We start from the raw sequence: 16048 nt of genomic DNA, 5'->3' as shown, positions 1-16048 counted from the left end.
TTGGTTTTAAGTCGAGTGCAAAATCCAGCGGGTTTTGTGTACGATGTTGTGAGTGATATTGTGAGTACTCTCATAGGGTGGTGAGCATTGGGTTTTTCTGACGACAGTGTATGATTGCCTATTGGCATCGGGTGTTAAAGGCAACAAGGTGGTTAAGTTCTTAGCTCTGCGGTTTGGTGAGGTGTTTCTCAGGAAGGTGTGTGGCTATGGGTCTCCTTCTTTAAGGAGGGTAGATTTCGAGGATGAAATCTCTTAAGGAGGATAGAATGTAATGTTTTCAAATTTTACCATCTTCCAATTTCTGGAATTTTCTGATTTTTCAAAGGTATTTTCGTCTTTCCTCGTTTTGCATGCCGAACACCGTGGGGTATGCCGGGTGTGTCCGAGAGTTGATTGGCACATTTCTTTGAGTTCAGGACTCCTAGAAATGCAATGGTTGTCATTTTTGCATTTTTTGTTTTTCGGGACGGACGGTCTCGTATGGGACCCGCTACTGGAATTGTTGCATGTGGGGATTTTAGTTGGGTCCATTTGCATCTCATATATTTTATTTAATGTGTTTATATGGGTTTTATATGGTTGTATGCATTGAGTTCAGGACTCCTAGAAATGCAATGGTTGTCATTTTTGCATTTTTCGTTTTTCGGGCCGGACAGTCCCGTATGGGACCCGCTACTGGAATTGTTGCATGTGGGGATTTTAGTTGGGTCCATTTGCATCTCATATATTTTATTTAATGTGTTTATGTGGGTTTTATATGGTTGTATGCATGTATATAATTTTATGGTGGAAAAATTAGAAGGAAAATAAATCAAAAAGTATTTTAAAGTGGTGGGACCCACCACTACCATTTTTAGTGATCAAAGAGACCACCTTTGGTCTCTCATCTTCTCTCTGCCCGTAAGATATCTCTCTTCCTCACTTACCTCTTCTTTTTCTTTTCTCTTTGTTTACAAACTTCAACCTTTGATTTCTTCCTCATTACTTGGAATTTTTTAGTGCCGTTTGCGGCAATTCGAAGAGCTCGGTGAGATCTTCAAGTCTATATAAACAATTTCAGCTTTTGGCCATTCTAAGAATTCCGAAAATTTGGATACATTTGAGGGTTTTCTACAAAATTGAGGTAGGGGTGTTTAATCCATAACTTCTTAGATTTTAGTGAATTATTCTCATGTTTTGTTGTCTAGCATGCTATAATTGTGATGAATTTCTTTAATATGATATAATTGTTGTATATGAAAATTATAATTATGTGTATTGTTATTGTTGTGTGAGAAAAGCATGCCTAATGTGTTAAATTCCATGTCTTTGGTGCTTATTAATTTGCTAGAAATTGCTATGTGAAAGTATATTGAATTGTGTAATATAAAATCTCTGAATATGTGTATTAATTGATTTGTATGAAAAGCATGTCTAATGTGTTAAATTCCATACCTTTGGTGCTTATTAATTTGCAAGAAATTGTTATGTGAAAGTATGTTGAATTGTGTAATATAAAATCTTTTATTGTTATTACATTGGAAAAGTATGTGATGTTCATGCATAACATTGCGCATGAAAAATGGGCAAAGTGATTGGAAGTGAATGAAAAAGGGGTTTTGGGGTAAAGTTTTGATTAAAAATGGTTTTGTGAAAAACCCGGTCGCCGCAGAGTTACCAAAGAGCCGTGGAGTTAATATAACCTAGAGGGAACTAGGGAAATCACCCTAGCGTGGTTGAGCTATCTAGGCCCCAAATTACGCCGCAGAGGTACCAAGGGTCAGGGACAGTGGCCAATCCTTCTCTCGTGTCGCCGCGGAGTCACCAACGGACGGGTTATATTAACAGTTTAAAAAGTGATGGATGATTTTGAAAATGGGGAGCGACATAGCACGGCATTGCATTTCATGGCATGACATTAATTGTTTTTAGCCTTGAAATTATATTGTATTCTTCCTCGGTATAGCATGATCCCGTTCCCTTTATTTCTATTCATTGCCTGGATTCACGGGGTCACAAGAGGTGTGTCTTATGCACCACCTACTGAGCAATTTTGCTCACCCTATTATTTAACATTTTTCAGGACATAGGAAAGAAGTGGCAGATGACGTTCCACCACAGGCTTAGTATGGATTAGAAGATTATTTTGTTGGTTTTTTTTTGTATCTAGGTATCACTATTTTTGTAAAACTTAGCATATTGTATTCTGTACGGAGACTTAGGGACTCTTGTTATTGTAGTTTTGCTTCATGGACTATAAGTTGATGTAATTGGAGTAAAATTCTAGTATATGAGCATGGGTCTATGTATAAGACAGGTATTCCTTTGTATAAGACAGGTTAGATTAGTTTTAATGGTCCAAGAGAGGCCATTGTTTTTTTTATGCATTTCAACAGGTTATTTTAGACCCCTTTTTAGCAAAGGTCATGCCGAATTTTTTTTTTTTTTAATTGGTGTCATTTTAGGGTAGTTACAATCACTTTGACTATGCATGTGATTTATATATGTATGATGGTGTTCATGCACTGGAAATATGAATCAGGGATAATGCATTATCATAAAGTGTTCACATTTGGCGATAGAGGATGGACTCTCTATACGAAAAGAATGGAACTGAATTTACGATAAGTTGAGACAATTGTGTGAGCCATCGTAGTAATTGCTCCTTATTGGCAAATGACTCTCAAACATGAGAGAGAATTGGACTCTTACCATGATTAGAGGTTGCTTTGATTTATTCGGTGGGCCACGGGGCCTAAAAATCAGGTACTTTGGGTACCTATTGATCATTGGCATTGGAACATACTCTCAGGATTGCTTCTATGCTATAATATTTATTTTGACTTGATTAGATTGATCATGGAAAATTTTGGGGCCTCGGTGGTTTGATAAAATGGTTTTATGTATAGGGATAGCAACGGGGCGGGTTTGGAGCGGGTTTGGCTAAACCCGTCCTTGCCCCGTCTGTTTAGTGACAAATCCATACCCGCCCCGTGCCCCAGGACGGGTTGAATTCTCAAGTCCATCCCCACCCCGTTGGGAGATGACAATACCCGTGCCCGCCCCGTTAACATTTTTTTTCCTTCCTTTTTTGACTACTGGAATAACATATATACCAATCCATTGGCATATGCGGTTACCCATGTCTTCCATAGAACTGAAAATTATGAAAAAGAAAAAACCAAACAAACAAATAAACAATTTACCTTTGGCGTATTCATCAAATTAGCAAGAGAAAAAAATTTCAACCAAACTCCCAGAAAAATCAGTACCAAAATATTATATGTAGAATCAGCAATTGAAAAAAATAAGAACAAACCTAAATCGACTCAAAGAGCACTAACAAAGTCGTCGCTAGTGTCTCTCCCTCTCTTATGAATTGTGAAATGGTAAATTGAGTCCAGACAACAATTGATCGACTAAAAATAATGGATTTTCTTCTTACCAATCTCTCTCCTACTCTACTCCTTCGTCAAAAGACAAACCCACCACTATTCACCACCACAACCCTCTTTCTCCTCACCTTTCTCCATTAACAAAACCCAGATCTTCTCTCTAACTCGTGTTGCGCAGGTCACCCAAACCTCAAGTACGCAGGAAAAACTTGAAGAGAATCAAGAGATCTTACCAGAGATTCAAATGAATCATCGATCTCAACTGCCAAAGTGGACCGAGAGTTTGGTTTTTGGGTAAGATGCGCCGACCCCTATGTTGTGAACTTGCGGATGTGGAGGCACTACTACTATGCATTAGGGTTATAACTTATATAGAGTAACTTATAATATATATATATATATATATATATATTAAAATTTAAAGAATTGTATATAACGGGGCGGGGCGGGGCGGATATGAATCAGAACCCGTCCCCGCCCCGTGACCCGGGGCGAGCACAAAAAATGTATCCATACCCGCCCCGACGGTATAAAATTTGTTTCCATATCCCGTTATTAACGGGGTAGGACGTGGCGGAGCCCCAGCAGGGTGGTAAAAATTGTGTATATTTATTAATCAAATAATTTATTTTTGTCAAAAGAATGCTTTATGCGATCAAACAGGAAATAATCAAGGAGTCAAAATAAAGGATCAATTAATTAATTGGATTGATGACATTATTTATCCGATGGCTAATTGAGCGTAGAGGGGTTATATCGTAAATTGACTTTGTGGTTTAACCATTCTCTAATTGGAGTGCAACCATTCTTATATGGTGAAAGTCAGTTTGGTTAATGGGTTGATTTGCATTGGGTCATGAAATGACAGGGTCAATGAATTAGCGCATTGGAGCCAAGAGAATGGGCCCAATAGATCCTTACTTTTAGCCCAAGTTTGAGTGTTAAGCAATAGGGAGTGGAAAAAGTAAGTTGGAGATCAGAGAGTGCTATGAGCACTCTAGAAGTAAAACAAGCTTCCAAATAAGAAGTTGGTAGCCTAAATGTTAGTGAGATAGGCAGTTCACCATCTCGTTCTTAATTGGTTGGGACTTGAGAATTTCATTTGCTAAAAGAAGCAATGTCTGGTAATAATTATATTTTCCCAAAGTCAAATAATTTACTACTTTTGAAGTTCAAGAATATCTCTTCTCTAACAAAAAATAAAATAAAAATAATTGTATATGCTAAGAAATAGAAAGCAAGTAGTATCCTTTCATCAAGTAGTTATAGGTAAAATGTTGCTGTGATGGGCAACTCCCACGATGTATCTGATTGGTTGAGAATTACATCATTAATCAGAAAATTTCTTAAATGAGTGTTCACAAGTTTTTGTGCAAGAGTTCCTCTTCTAATATCACATAAAATAATAAAAGTATCTCAAAAGCCTATAGGTAGGAGTATAAATTATCCGCCACAGTACATGTTGTACAATATTGTATGAGTTGTCACACATGTACAGTTAGTATTGTATGAGTTGTCACCTACCCCTCATTACCATATATAGAATTACCATGTATATGGTTTACTTGTTCTCCACTCACCTATTCCTGTAACTTCTCCTATATAAACACCATTGTATTATTGTATTACTAACTCAATAACATATACGTTTTCATATATTCTCCTTCTCTCTCTCTCTTTCAACATGCTATCAGAGCAGAAATCGATCCCTCTTTAAAAACAATTATTTTTTATTTTAGTCTTATTCAAACTCCGATCTTGATTCCATCTCTACTTTCTCTCAAATCTCTTCTCGGCGATCTCTCCTCGGGGATCTCAATTCTCATCTCGGCAATCTCTCTCGGATCCCTTCTCGGCTCTCTCCTCGATAATTTCTCTCGGGTTCATCTCGGCTAGATCTTGGTTCTCTTATCTCAGCTCCCTCTCGCTACTATATCTCATTTGTTCGGCAGCTCTTGTGATGGATACTAAAGAATCCCATCTTCTTGGGTTAACCAGCACCAAACTGGAAGGCTCGAACTACCTTCAATGGTCTCAAGCCGTAGAGGTGTTCTTACTGGCTCGAGGAAAACTATTCTATCTTAAATCAACCAAACCCAACAGTGATGAAAAGATTATTGAGGCTTGGGAGAAAGAAGATGCTTAGATTATGACTTGGTTATGGAACAGCTTGGAGCCTAGATCTTCTACATGTCATTCCTAGAATCTGCCAAAGATATCTGGAAAATCTCAGGGACATGTATTCTTCAGAGAAGAATATTTCTCGTATTTATCAGTTGTACCATGATATTTTTAATCTCCAGCATAGAGATTGTTTTGTTGAAGATTATTACTCAGAACTGAAGGGCATGTGGGAAGAATTGAATGTCTACTAACCAATGACTACAAACATAAAACAACAAAAAGGGTACAGGGAGGAGTTTCGGGTGGCAAAATTTTTATCTGGACTTAAACCCAAACTCACTCTGATCAATTCGCAGATTTTGTCTAGCAAGGAGATACACACAGCAAGTGAGACTTTTACTCTAGTTCGAAGAGCATCTATTCATGCCCCTATGATTGAGAAGGACAACCACTCTGCTCTTATTGTTCCTACTGAGCGACATAATACTTTCCGTGGAGGACGAGGGGGCAGAGGTCCTTCCAACCCAGGTCGTGGTACTCGTGGCGGCAGAGGGGGTCGCGACAGCAAGCCGAAACAATTGGGTAATGCCTCGATCTTCAAGGGATTTGATTGACATTTGGAGGGGCTAAAGGGTGGGGGGCCATGCTCGTGTCTGTTGGAGGGTGACCCCCCTTTGTGTTTGGTGGAGCATCTAGAAAAAGCGAAATAAAAGATCTTTTGATGGGGAGGAAACCTCCATCGGGGCGCTGAAATTTGCTATTATTAGTTCTCTTTTTAGTTGGGTGATGGGGAGAAATTGTATATCTTTAGATGAGATTATAGACTTTTTGGGTTCTTTGGGTTCGTAGGGCTTTTTGTTTGGTTTATTGTATATCTCTTGGGATGTGTTCCCCTTTTGAACGCTTTCTAATACATTTTATTTATCAAAAAAAAAAAGAGGCTACTCGCACTCCTGCAAATGAACAAATCGTTCTCTCCGAAGCCAAATATGATTATCTGGTAAAGCGTGAGCGTGCAAATCAGCCCTCCTCCACCGCTACTATCGTTACTTCAGGTAATACGTGTCTCCATGCTTCATCTTCCACACCTTGGATCATTAATTCAAGGGCATCCGATCACATGACAGGTAACCCATCTCTTTTTCTGATATTTCTCATGTTTTCTCTCACTTTTTCATTAGTTTTATATATCCCTCAATTTTCATTCAATTTATTGTCAATTCGCAAAATCATATCAAATTTAAATTGCTTAGTTACTTTTTCTCCTTCCCGTTGTGTCTTTCAGGATCTCAAGACGAAGAAGACAATTGGTGGGGGGTTTGAGAAAGATGGTCTTTACTACTTCCAGCCAACTACAGCTCCGACAGCTCTACATTCCACCTCCTCTTCAGCTTACCAATGGCATTGCTGCCTTGGACATCCCTCTTCAAATAGTCTTCGAGCCTTGGTCCCTTCTTTAGTTGATTTTTCTAAGTTTAATTGTACTACTTGCGAACTTAGTAAACATTGTCGGGCTACTTTTAAGTCTCGTTTTGATAATAAAAATTTTAAACCTTTTGAGTTAATACATTCGGATGTTTGGGGACCAACTCGTACTACTAGTTTATTTGGTACTCATTATTTTGTGTCATTTATTGATGATTATTCACGTTTAACTTGGGTTTATATTCTTAAAGATAAATCTCTAAGTATTCTCTGTTTTTCAATCATTTAATGCTGAAATTCAAAATTAGTTTGATGTAAAATTACTTGTTCGAACCTCGGTGGATGCATGTGCGCGTGAGTACCAACTATGAAAAAAATAATAATAATTAAATTACTTGTTCTTAGAACTGACAATGCCCTTGAATATAAACTTAATGTTTTTCAAAAGTTTCTTGAGTCGAGGGGAATTATCCATCAAACATCTTATATTGATACCCCTCAACAAAATGGAGTTGCTGAACGGAAAAATGGCCCACTACTAGCTATCGCTCATGCCTTAATAATATAAATGCAAGTTCCAAAACATTTTTGGGCTGATGGTTCTGTTTGTTGCTTATCTTTTAAACTGCATGCCTTCTAGGGTCCTTCAAGGAAAATCACCCTTCCAAATGATGTTTTCTGATAAAAACCCTTTTTCCATTCCTCCAAAGGTGTTTGGGTGTATCTGTTTTGTTCATAATCTAAGCCCAGGACGAGACAAACTTGATCCTCGTGCTCACAAATGTATTTTCTTATTCTCGCACTCAAAAGGGATATAAATGTTATAGTCCAACACTTCGTAAACAATTTGTGTGTGCAAATGTAACTTTATTTGAGGATGCTCCTTATTATTCCTAGGAAGGCAGTCGTCTAGAGGACTCTGTTCTTCAAGAGTCTATTATTCCAACTCCAATTTTTGATCCTAACATCCCACCAGCTCTTCGTGTCTATACTCGTTGCCGGAAAAGAGTAGTTAATCATGTTCCACCAACTGTAGTAAACCCAGCCTTGCCACTTCCACTAGTCGCTTCAACGCCGGGAGATTCTTCCATCTCTCTAGAGTCTGATATTTATCAACCTATCGTTGTTCGAAAAGGTAAATGATCTTGTACCAATCACCCTATCTCTAATTTTGTATCGTATAATAAATTGTCCTCCTCTTTTCAAGCTTTTTCTTTGACATTATCCTCTATTGCAAATTCCTAAGTCCTACAGGGAGGCACTTTCTCATCCAGGGTGGAGGAAAGCTATGGAAAAAGAAATAAACGCTTTAAAATTGAATCATACTTCAGACCTTATTCCTAAGCCTGCTGATACTCTGGTTGTTGGTCGTTGTTGGGTTTTTACCGTTAAACAGAAGCCTGATGGTACTGTTGACCGTCTCAAAGCTCGACTTGATGTTTCTCTTGTGGCCAAAGTGAATTATGTTTATGTGACAATCTCTCTTGCAGCTAATCTAAACTGGCCACTTCATCAACTTGATGTTAAAAATGCCTTTTTGCACAGTTACCTTACTGAGTTGACTCAACCACCTGGGTTGTTTTGAGTATAAGGGGGAGCGTGTGTCATCTCAAGAAATCTATCTATGGCCTCAAACAGTCCCCTCGTGCATGGTTTGATAAGTTCAGTGAAGCAATGGTAGCTCATGGTATGACCAGAAGCCAAGCTGACCACTCTCTTTTTTAAGAAAGCGAAACGTGGTATTGTGACTCTTGTGGTGTATGTAGATGATATCGTTATCACCGGCAGTGACAAAGATGGGATACAAGTTGTAATCCATCACTTGAGTTCTAGCTTCCTTACTAAGAATTGGGCAAACTTCGATATTATCTCGGAATGGAGGTGGCTCGGTCAAAGCAAGGCATTAGTCTTTCTCAACGGAAGTATACTCTTGATCTCTTACAGGATACTGGATATCTTGGCTCGAAACGTGTAGCTACACCCATGGAGACTAATGTAAAACTTAAGGTAGATGATGGTGACCCACTCGATGATCCAGAGATGTATCAGAGACTTGTAGGTAAACTTATTTACTTCACAATCACTCATCCAGACATCTCCTATGCAGCCAGTTCATAACCAATCCTTGAGTACCTCACATGGAGGCAGTTGTACGCATCTTGCAAAGGGTGCTCCAGGACGTGGTCTGCTTTATCGATCTTCTGGACATCTTCGGATTGAGGGATACACAGATGCAGATTGGGCCGGTTCTCCTTCTGATCGACGGTCCACCGCGGGTTACTGCACATTCATAAGAGGAAATCTAGTAACTTGAAGGAGTAAGAAACAGTCAATTATGGCTCGTTCCAGTGCTGAATCAGAGTATCGTGCCATGGCACACACTGCCTGTGAGCTTAGTTGGTTGAAAACTCTTTTACAAGAACTTGGGATTTCAATCCAGTACCCAATTCCTCTCCATTGTGACAATCAGGCAACAACTATTCATATTGCTAGCAATCCAATTTACCATGAGAAGACTAAACACATTGAAGTGGATTGCCATTTCATTCGATCTAAAGTTGACTTGAATGAGATTGTTACACCTTTTGTTCCTTATGGTAGACAGTTGGCAAACATCTTCACTAAGGCACTTCCCAAGAACTCTATTGATTCCATATGTAGCAAGCTGGGAGTTATTGACATTTACTCTCTAGCTTGAGGGGGAGTGTTGTACAGTATTGTATGAGTTGTCACACGTGTATAGTTACTATTGTATGAGTTGTCACCTACCCCTCATTACCATATAGAATTGCCATGTATAGGGTTTACTTGTTCTCCACTCACCTATTCCCGTAACTCTCCTATATAAACACCATTGTATTATTGTATTACTAACTCAATAACATATACGTTTTCATATATTATGTCTCTCTCTCTCTCTTTCAACAGTTCAAAATTAACTTCTCAAAAAACTTATTTATATATACATCAATTACTAATGTTATTAATTTATGAATAATATTAACTAATTGTCCACTATAATAAGCAATATTTGAAAGGGCTTCAAATCTTGAACACACGGTACCTTGTAACTTATCTTTCTTTCTGGGATCACCATATCAATTCTCATACAAGGAATGTTACCAAAATGGCCCTTCTATTCCTTCCCATAACTCTTTAACATATGTTAAAAGGAAAGAAAAAACTAAAGTAGTAACTTCAAATAAGTCAAATATTACCAACTCAAATGCTTGACACACACTACTATCAGATTCTAATAAAAGTGAAGGTAACTAAAATGAAGATTAACCAAAACAAAAGTCAATTATTTCCACTATCACAACCAAAGCCAGGAACAATTCATTTAAGAAGGTTGAAATATTTTATACATACCAAGACAAATGCATTGGATGCTGCTGTTAGGTTTATTCCAACCCCACCAGCCTTCAATGACATTAACAGCACCTGTATAACAACCAAGATCAAATAATTAAACCAATGTCGTCATTTATATTATTATCACCACTTACCAACCCCTAAGTTCCGTTACAAACCAGGATGTTGCTTTCTTCTGAGAACTGCTTTATTACTTTTTCACGTTGCTGTTGGTTTAGAGTCCCATCCAGACGAAGAAACGGAATGCTACTCCTGTACAAAGTAAGTATGCCAACATATCAACACACTTTGCATTTTTCGAAGATAGAGACCTCAAGAATAGTATCATATGCAATGATAACCGACAATATCATCACCTTATAACATCTTAGCAATACACATAACTAAAACAATAGCCAAAGGAAAACTGTAAGAAAAATCCAAAATTGAATTCATTTACATATAAACATATACACACACACTTTACCATCTTATTTATAGCCAATCAAACCCTCCCTCCACGGTGCAAGTGCATATAAATAGACAGGTACATATCTGATTAGGTATCAGAATCATTGGCCATGTTTGGTTCAGTTTTTCATGAACTGTTATTTTGAGATTTGAAAATCAGTTTAGTCAACAGGTTCTGAAAACTGTTTTCTGAGTTCTTGTGAACTGTTTTTAGAAAATTGAACCAAACAGACCCATTCAATTTTGTCATTTCTGTGAAATAATCATTAATGATTTCGTTATGGCAAATCCCTGCATATCCTCCAAACACGTCTCACATGGCATCCCACGTCCATAATCTAATAATTCGAAGCTAATCAATAGGTGCTAATCAAAGAGGGAGCATAATGCATCCGCATAAACCAAAGACGAGTATCTAAGAAGCAAGAAATTGTTACCGAGAAAGTGGAATCTGCAAAAGATCTAGAAAGGCAGTCCATTGGCTAAAAACAATGCTTTTAGAGCCTGATGAACGAAGATTCTCTAGTTCATGCAACAGAGAGGCAACTTTAGATGATTCAACCCAGTTTCTCTCAACATCAATCCGGAAGCGACTATCAGTTGGTGCCGTAATAAGATTTTGCCTGTCGATTGTCTTCCTGCCAAAAAGAAAATGCTATATCTCATGATAGTACGACCAGTAATATTACATTATTGTAAATATTCAAAAAGAGGGAGCAGCTCACTGGGTGAAACAGTAGAAAGAAATATTGAATGGAAAAACAATAACAAATATGAAGATACCTACAAACAGGACAAAGACCAGAAGTAGGATTCCGCCAACTTGCCAAGAGACATTCTCGGCATAAGCGATGAGCACAAGGTGTCAAAACTGCATCTTCAAAAGCTTCGAGGCATATTGGACACTCTCCCTGCTCCCCCTTGCGCAACTCTTCAACAACCTCCTGAATATAAGCCCGTGAAGGCACATCTTTTGCCTCCCCTTCCACAACATCCCGACCACCCTTAAGGAAACGTTTGGCAAGCTTATTCAGATCAGAGAATTCATGAGCATCACCTCGACTGAACACATCAAAGCGACCATTACCAGCCATAGTTAACATAACAATATTAAAATGAGGATTTGAAGGAAACTACATGACGTGACCTAAGGTTTCCAAAGTATGCATCATAAAATGAACAGCATCCATCAATCGGTGTGCATTTTAATCATCCGAAGTACAAGCAAATGAAATAGCATCCTCCCAGATCATTGAAAAATGCACAAATAAATAACATATGAAATGGATGATTGAGAAAATCTGATCTAATGAAAACTTTTACTACAGACACAAATAAAAGATTGTCAAGTTATTTTGTGGACCATATGGAAGGATCAGCTGCAGAGATTTGTGAACCACATGACATTTTAGGATATTCTTGTACATCACATTTCCTTTATAGTGCCAATCGTGAAAATCATAGTTTAATGTTGTTACTAAAATACCCTCACATTTTGTGCAGGATGTTTAGATATTTACCTCTTCTTCTTGGGCATATATATTTTCTATTTATTCGCTAACACACTTTTATCTCTCCATTTTACCCAAAGGGTAGGGGGTTGTTAGGAAAGCTTTGTTGATGATAAACAACCATAGAAACATTAAGGACTGCAACAAATAACTCAAAAAGGGAACCCCTACCACCTCTGTAAACCAGATTATCATCATTACACCACCACCACCCATATCATAGACAAAATATATGCCACAACTAAATTCCATGAGAAGAAATAAATTAAAATAAAGCATTGTACAAGAAAGATTCAAACCTCATCACAAGAAATGGATGATCACAACACTGGCGAAGACGTAAGAGCAGCTCCAATATAGAAGCATAGTTATGAAGAACCCGTCCTTGCTCGACGAATTGATCAAATTTCACCTGAAGAGATTCAAGTCAACATGTTATATAAAGGCACTTCAACATAAAAGCAAGAAAAAGAACATTACTTATGGAATACCTTGGATCTTTTAAACAAAGCCTCATAAAAATCTTTTTCAGCTTCTGTGAGTTCACAATAAATCACCTGGATATCCGCTGGTGGGAGAACTAAAATTGGCCTAAAACCAGAAGAAACATAAATTTAGAAAGCTAGAGACCAGAAAAAGGAAAGAATATGATAAGATATATTCTCTGCTGGTTAAGTTTACCTTCCTTCTCGGTCAGTGCTAAACTTGGTTCTTCTTAACATAATCGGCCTTAAGATGGACTGAACCAGCTTTAACCCTCTCTCATCACCCTCCTCAAAAGGTTTTTGAATGAGTTTATTCCACCTATGTTATACACATAAGTAGCTTAACCATACGACTACACATTACCAAATACTTAGAAACACACAAAAAAGGGAATCTGGTCCACATTAAATGAGATTCTCTATACATCTCTAAGAACTAAATTTCCAGAATGTGCATCACATTTTTTATCTTTATTTTTATTTTACGGACAAGTGATTCTAGAAAAGCATTGCTTTGATTGCAGTTATATAGTTTGTCACTTTAATATTCCCAATCAGATTGACATAAAAAAAAAAGAAAAATGAAGACCAACAATCAAGGTCCTTTTGAAACGTTCAAATACCAGCTATCACTCCTCAATCATGTGCTCAGAGATGTCAACTGCGTAATAACCTACCAGATCTCTTTGAGATAAGCTGCCCTGTGCTAAATAGAGCTTTTAGATAAACCCAAGAATTAATAAATACAGGAATAGAACCGAAAACTCGAAGCTACCCACGCAATAAAGCCAGACTGAAAACAAATATGTATATATATATATATATATATATATAGGATTATCATAAAATTGCAATCCCACATCACCGATTTCATTTAATAATTAAAATAAATAAATAAATAAATAAATAAGACAAAACTTTAAATTGAACAGATAATTTGATCAAAGTATTGAACAGCAATCCATTAAAACCACAAATATGTGCATATAAAAAACTTATTAGATCCACAATAAGGATGCAATTTCCACTAAGGGTGCCTTCCATTATCCAATGTATTCATAACATACACATAGCCCTAAGTAACTTATAAAAACAAAGTTCATGAATTTCAATCAACAGGAGAAGAAAAACTTACCATGCCCAGTTTCCCCATGGTTCAACCCTCAAAAATCGAAGGAGACTATAAATATCCTCCACGTTGTTCTATGACAGTGAAACAAAATGTCAGGAAACAAATCTATACAACTTTGGCAACTCACCACACTTAAAGGTATGAAGATCTCCAAAAATTAATATAAAATTATGCCCAAAGATTATTCATTTTATACAAGCATGAAGTACATGGAAAGTTTCATAAATTCCAGGGAAAAAATAAAATAAAATAAAATAACACATTTCAGAATTTGAAATTAACAAGAAATACATTTGTACACAGAAAAACGACATTATAAATCATCAAATTATATGCAGAGGAAAATCAATTGATTGATAAGATGAAGTCTATGAGCCTCCGCCTGACTTCAACAAAGCTGTCAAACAGCACAGTATATAAGAAAGGAAGTTTCATTTAACAAAATTCTGTATCTATATATTTATATATATAAATCCTACAGCTTCAACACTGTAGTGAATCTATACAACATCTGCAGAGGACACAGATGCTAGACCTGAAGGAGAATTTCAAAAGTTCAATCAGATGATAAGCTCATGATGTAAGCAAAAAAAAAGAAAGTGAAATATGTGCAACTAGGAGTTGGCAACCACAATGAACTTGAGGAAATATCTACAATCCAGAACATAGATGGAAATTTGCATAAAGTTTATAATGATAATGATCAACATTGCCTTGTACCCATATGAATGGGGTCAGCCGCATGAATTCTCTTTTTCCATACTTTTCTATCAAAGCCAATTCTCCTATTATATTTTATTTCTTAAAATTATTCGAATAACTTCATCCAATATTAGTTTTGGTTGAGCTCTCTTTCTCTAACCTTATATACAAATTAATGTCTCATAAGATGTATATATGACATATAAATGCAATTTCTTATAATGCACATTCCCATAACGATATATATTTCTATTACAAATTCTCATAAGACATATACATGAGTCATAGAATGTCTTTGTCAAACAATGCAGACGGAAGGAAGTAATATGGATTAAATAATTTGGCTTCAACAGATAATGGAGGCAGCACAAGAAGACCTGAATACTCTGCCTGAGTAAATTTCGTGCACAACACAATAAACTTGTCAGGAAAGAGACTTTTTCTGATTATAACAGGTTTATATATGTGTATATTTATAGATATAAAACTGCAGAACAATAAACTTACCCAAATTGTTGATCAACTTTATCATTTTAAACAAAAAGCAAATGAAAAAGTGAATCACTCATGCGTATAACATTGCAGAGAACCATTTATAGAAGAAGACAGCTTAACTGGATAAGCTCAGTCGCAAAATCATAATTTTATAATAAATATATACCTGGATAGGGGTACCAGTAAGACACCATCGGCGATCGGCAACAAGGGCAGCTGCAGTCACAGAAATTTGGCTTTTAGAAGATTTGATAGTATGTGCCTCATCAAGAACCACCCTAAACCATCTCACTGAGTAAAGTCCCCCATTGTCTTCAGTGTTCTACAAAATAAAACAATAGAATTAAAAGAGAGGTCTACATCGGATTATCCTGTATAATAGAGTGAACCACCAAGTGACCGGAAACTTTGCCGTAAAATCAATAAAAGGCTTTTAAGGTACCTCTGTCGAAAATTCTGAGGCTAATACTCCATAGGTAGTTAGAACAACATCACTCTGAGCTAGAATTTTTGCATCCTTAGGTCTGTTTTGTCCATAATGAACATAAATAGACAGAGACCCAGGTCGTGCATGAGATTCAATCTCTGCCTATCAATACAGAAACACACAACTTGAGTATAACCACCAGAGAGACATTAATTCTGTGAAACCTGCCAACGCTAAAATGGCAACAACTTACCTTCCATTGGCCTAGAAGAGTCATAGGACATATAATCAGATTACCACCACCAATAAGCGAGTTCTTTTGCTTCACAAGCTTATTGAGACCAGAAAATTTTGCTGCTTTGTCCGGGAGGCTCGGAGATTGATCTGAAGCATTGCTTGCTTCACTATTAACACTGAAGGTCGGGCTCATGTTTTGGCTACCTAAGGATCCACCTCTTTCTGAATGAGCAAGAAGGAGAGCTATGGTCATAATGGTCTTTCCAAGTCCCATGGCATCTGCTAAAATCTTCAAATTCATGTTCAAGTCA

General features: G+C 37.1%; 1 protein-coding gene across 3 annotated transcripts in view; it reads right to left on the bottom strand.

Annotated features, from left to right (window-relative positions):
• The window catches only part of LOC132306118 (DNA repair protein RAD5A), a 30045-nt gene that overhangs the window by 11744 nt on the left and 2253 nt on the right, over window positions 1-16048 (bottom strand). For 2 of the 3 annotated variants that reach the window (XM_059803358.1, XM_059803359.1), the window contains exons 8-18: window positions 15754-16026; window positions 15516-15662; window positions 15240-15395; window positions 13880-13947; window positions 12941-13063; window positions 12751-12850; window positions 12559-12671; window positions 11532-11810; window positions 11186-11386; window positions 10457-10550; window positions 10296-10367 (exon numbers count right to left, since the gene is read on the bottom strand). In XM_059803358.1, coding sequence (XP_059659341.1) covers window positions 10296-10367; window positions 10457-10550; window positions 11186-11386; window positions 11532-11810; window positions 12559-12671; window positions 12751-12850; window positions 12941-13063; window positions 13880-13947; window positions 15240-15395; window positions 15516-15662; window positions 15754-16026 — 1626 coding nt within the window. Of the gene's footprint in view, window positions 1-10295; window positions 10368-10456; window positions 10551-11185; window positions 11387-11531; window positions 11811-12558; window positions 12672-12750; window positions 12851-12940; window positions 13064-13879; window positions 13948-15239; window positions 15396-15515; window positions 15663-15753; window positions 16027-16048 lie in introns of those variants that run through there. The other variant, XM_059803360.1, reaches the window with a different exon arrangement.

This window comes from Cornus florida, unplaced genomic scaffold, assembly GCF_030987335.1.
Source record: "Cornus florida cultivar Cherokee Brave unplaced genomic scaffold, ASM3098733v1 CherokeeBrave_3.0.0_Hap2_Chr05, whole genome shotgun sequence".
Lineage (NCBI taxonomy): Eukaryota > Viridiplantae > Streptophyta > Magnoliopsida > Cornales > Cornaceae > Cornus > Cornus florida.
Note: the sequence above shows the minus strand (reverse complement) of the source record. Positions and strands in the feature narration are given on the sequence as shown.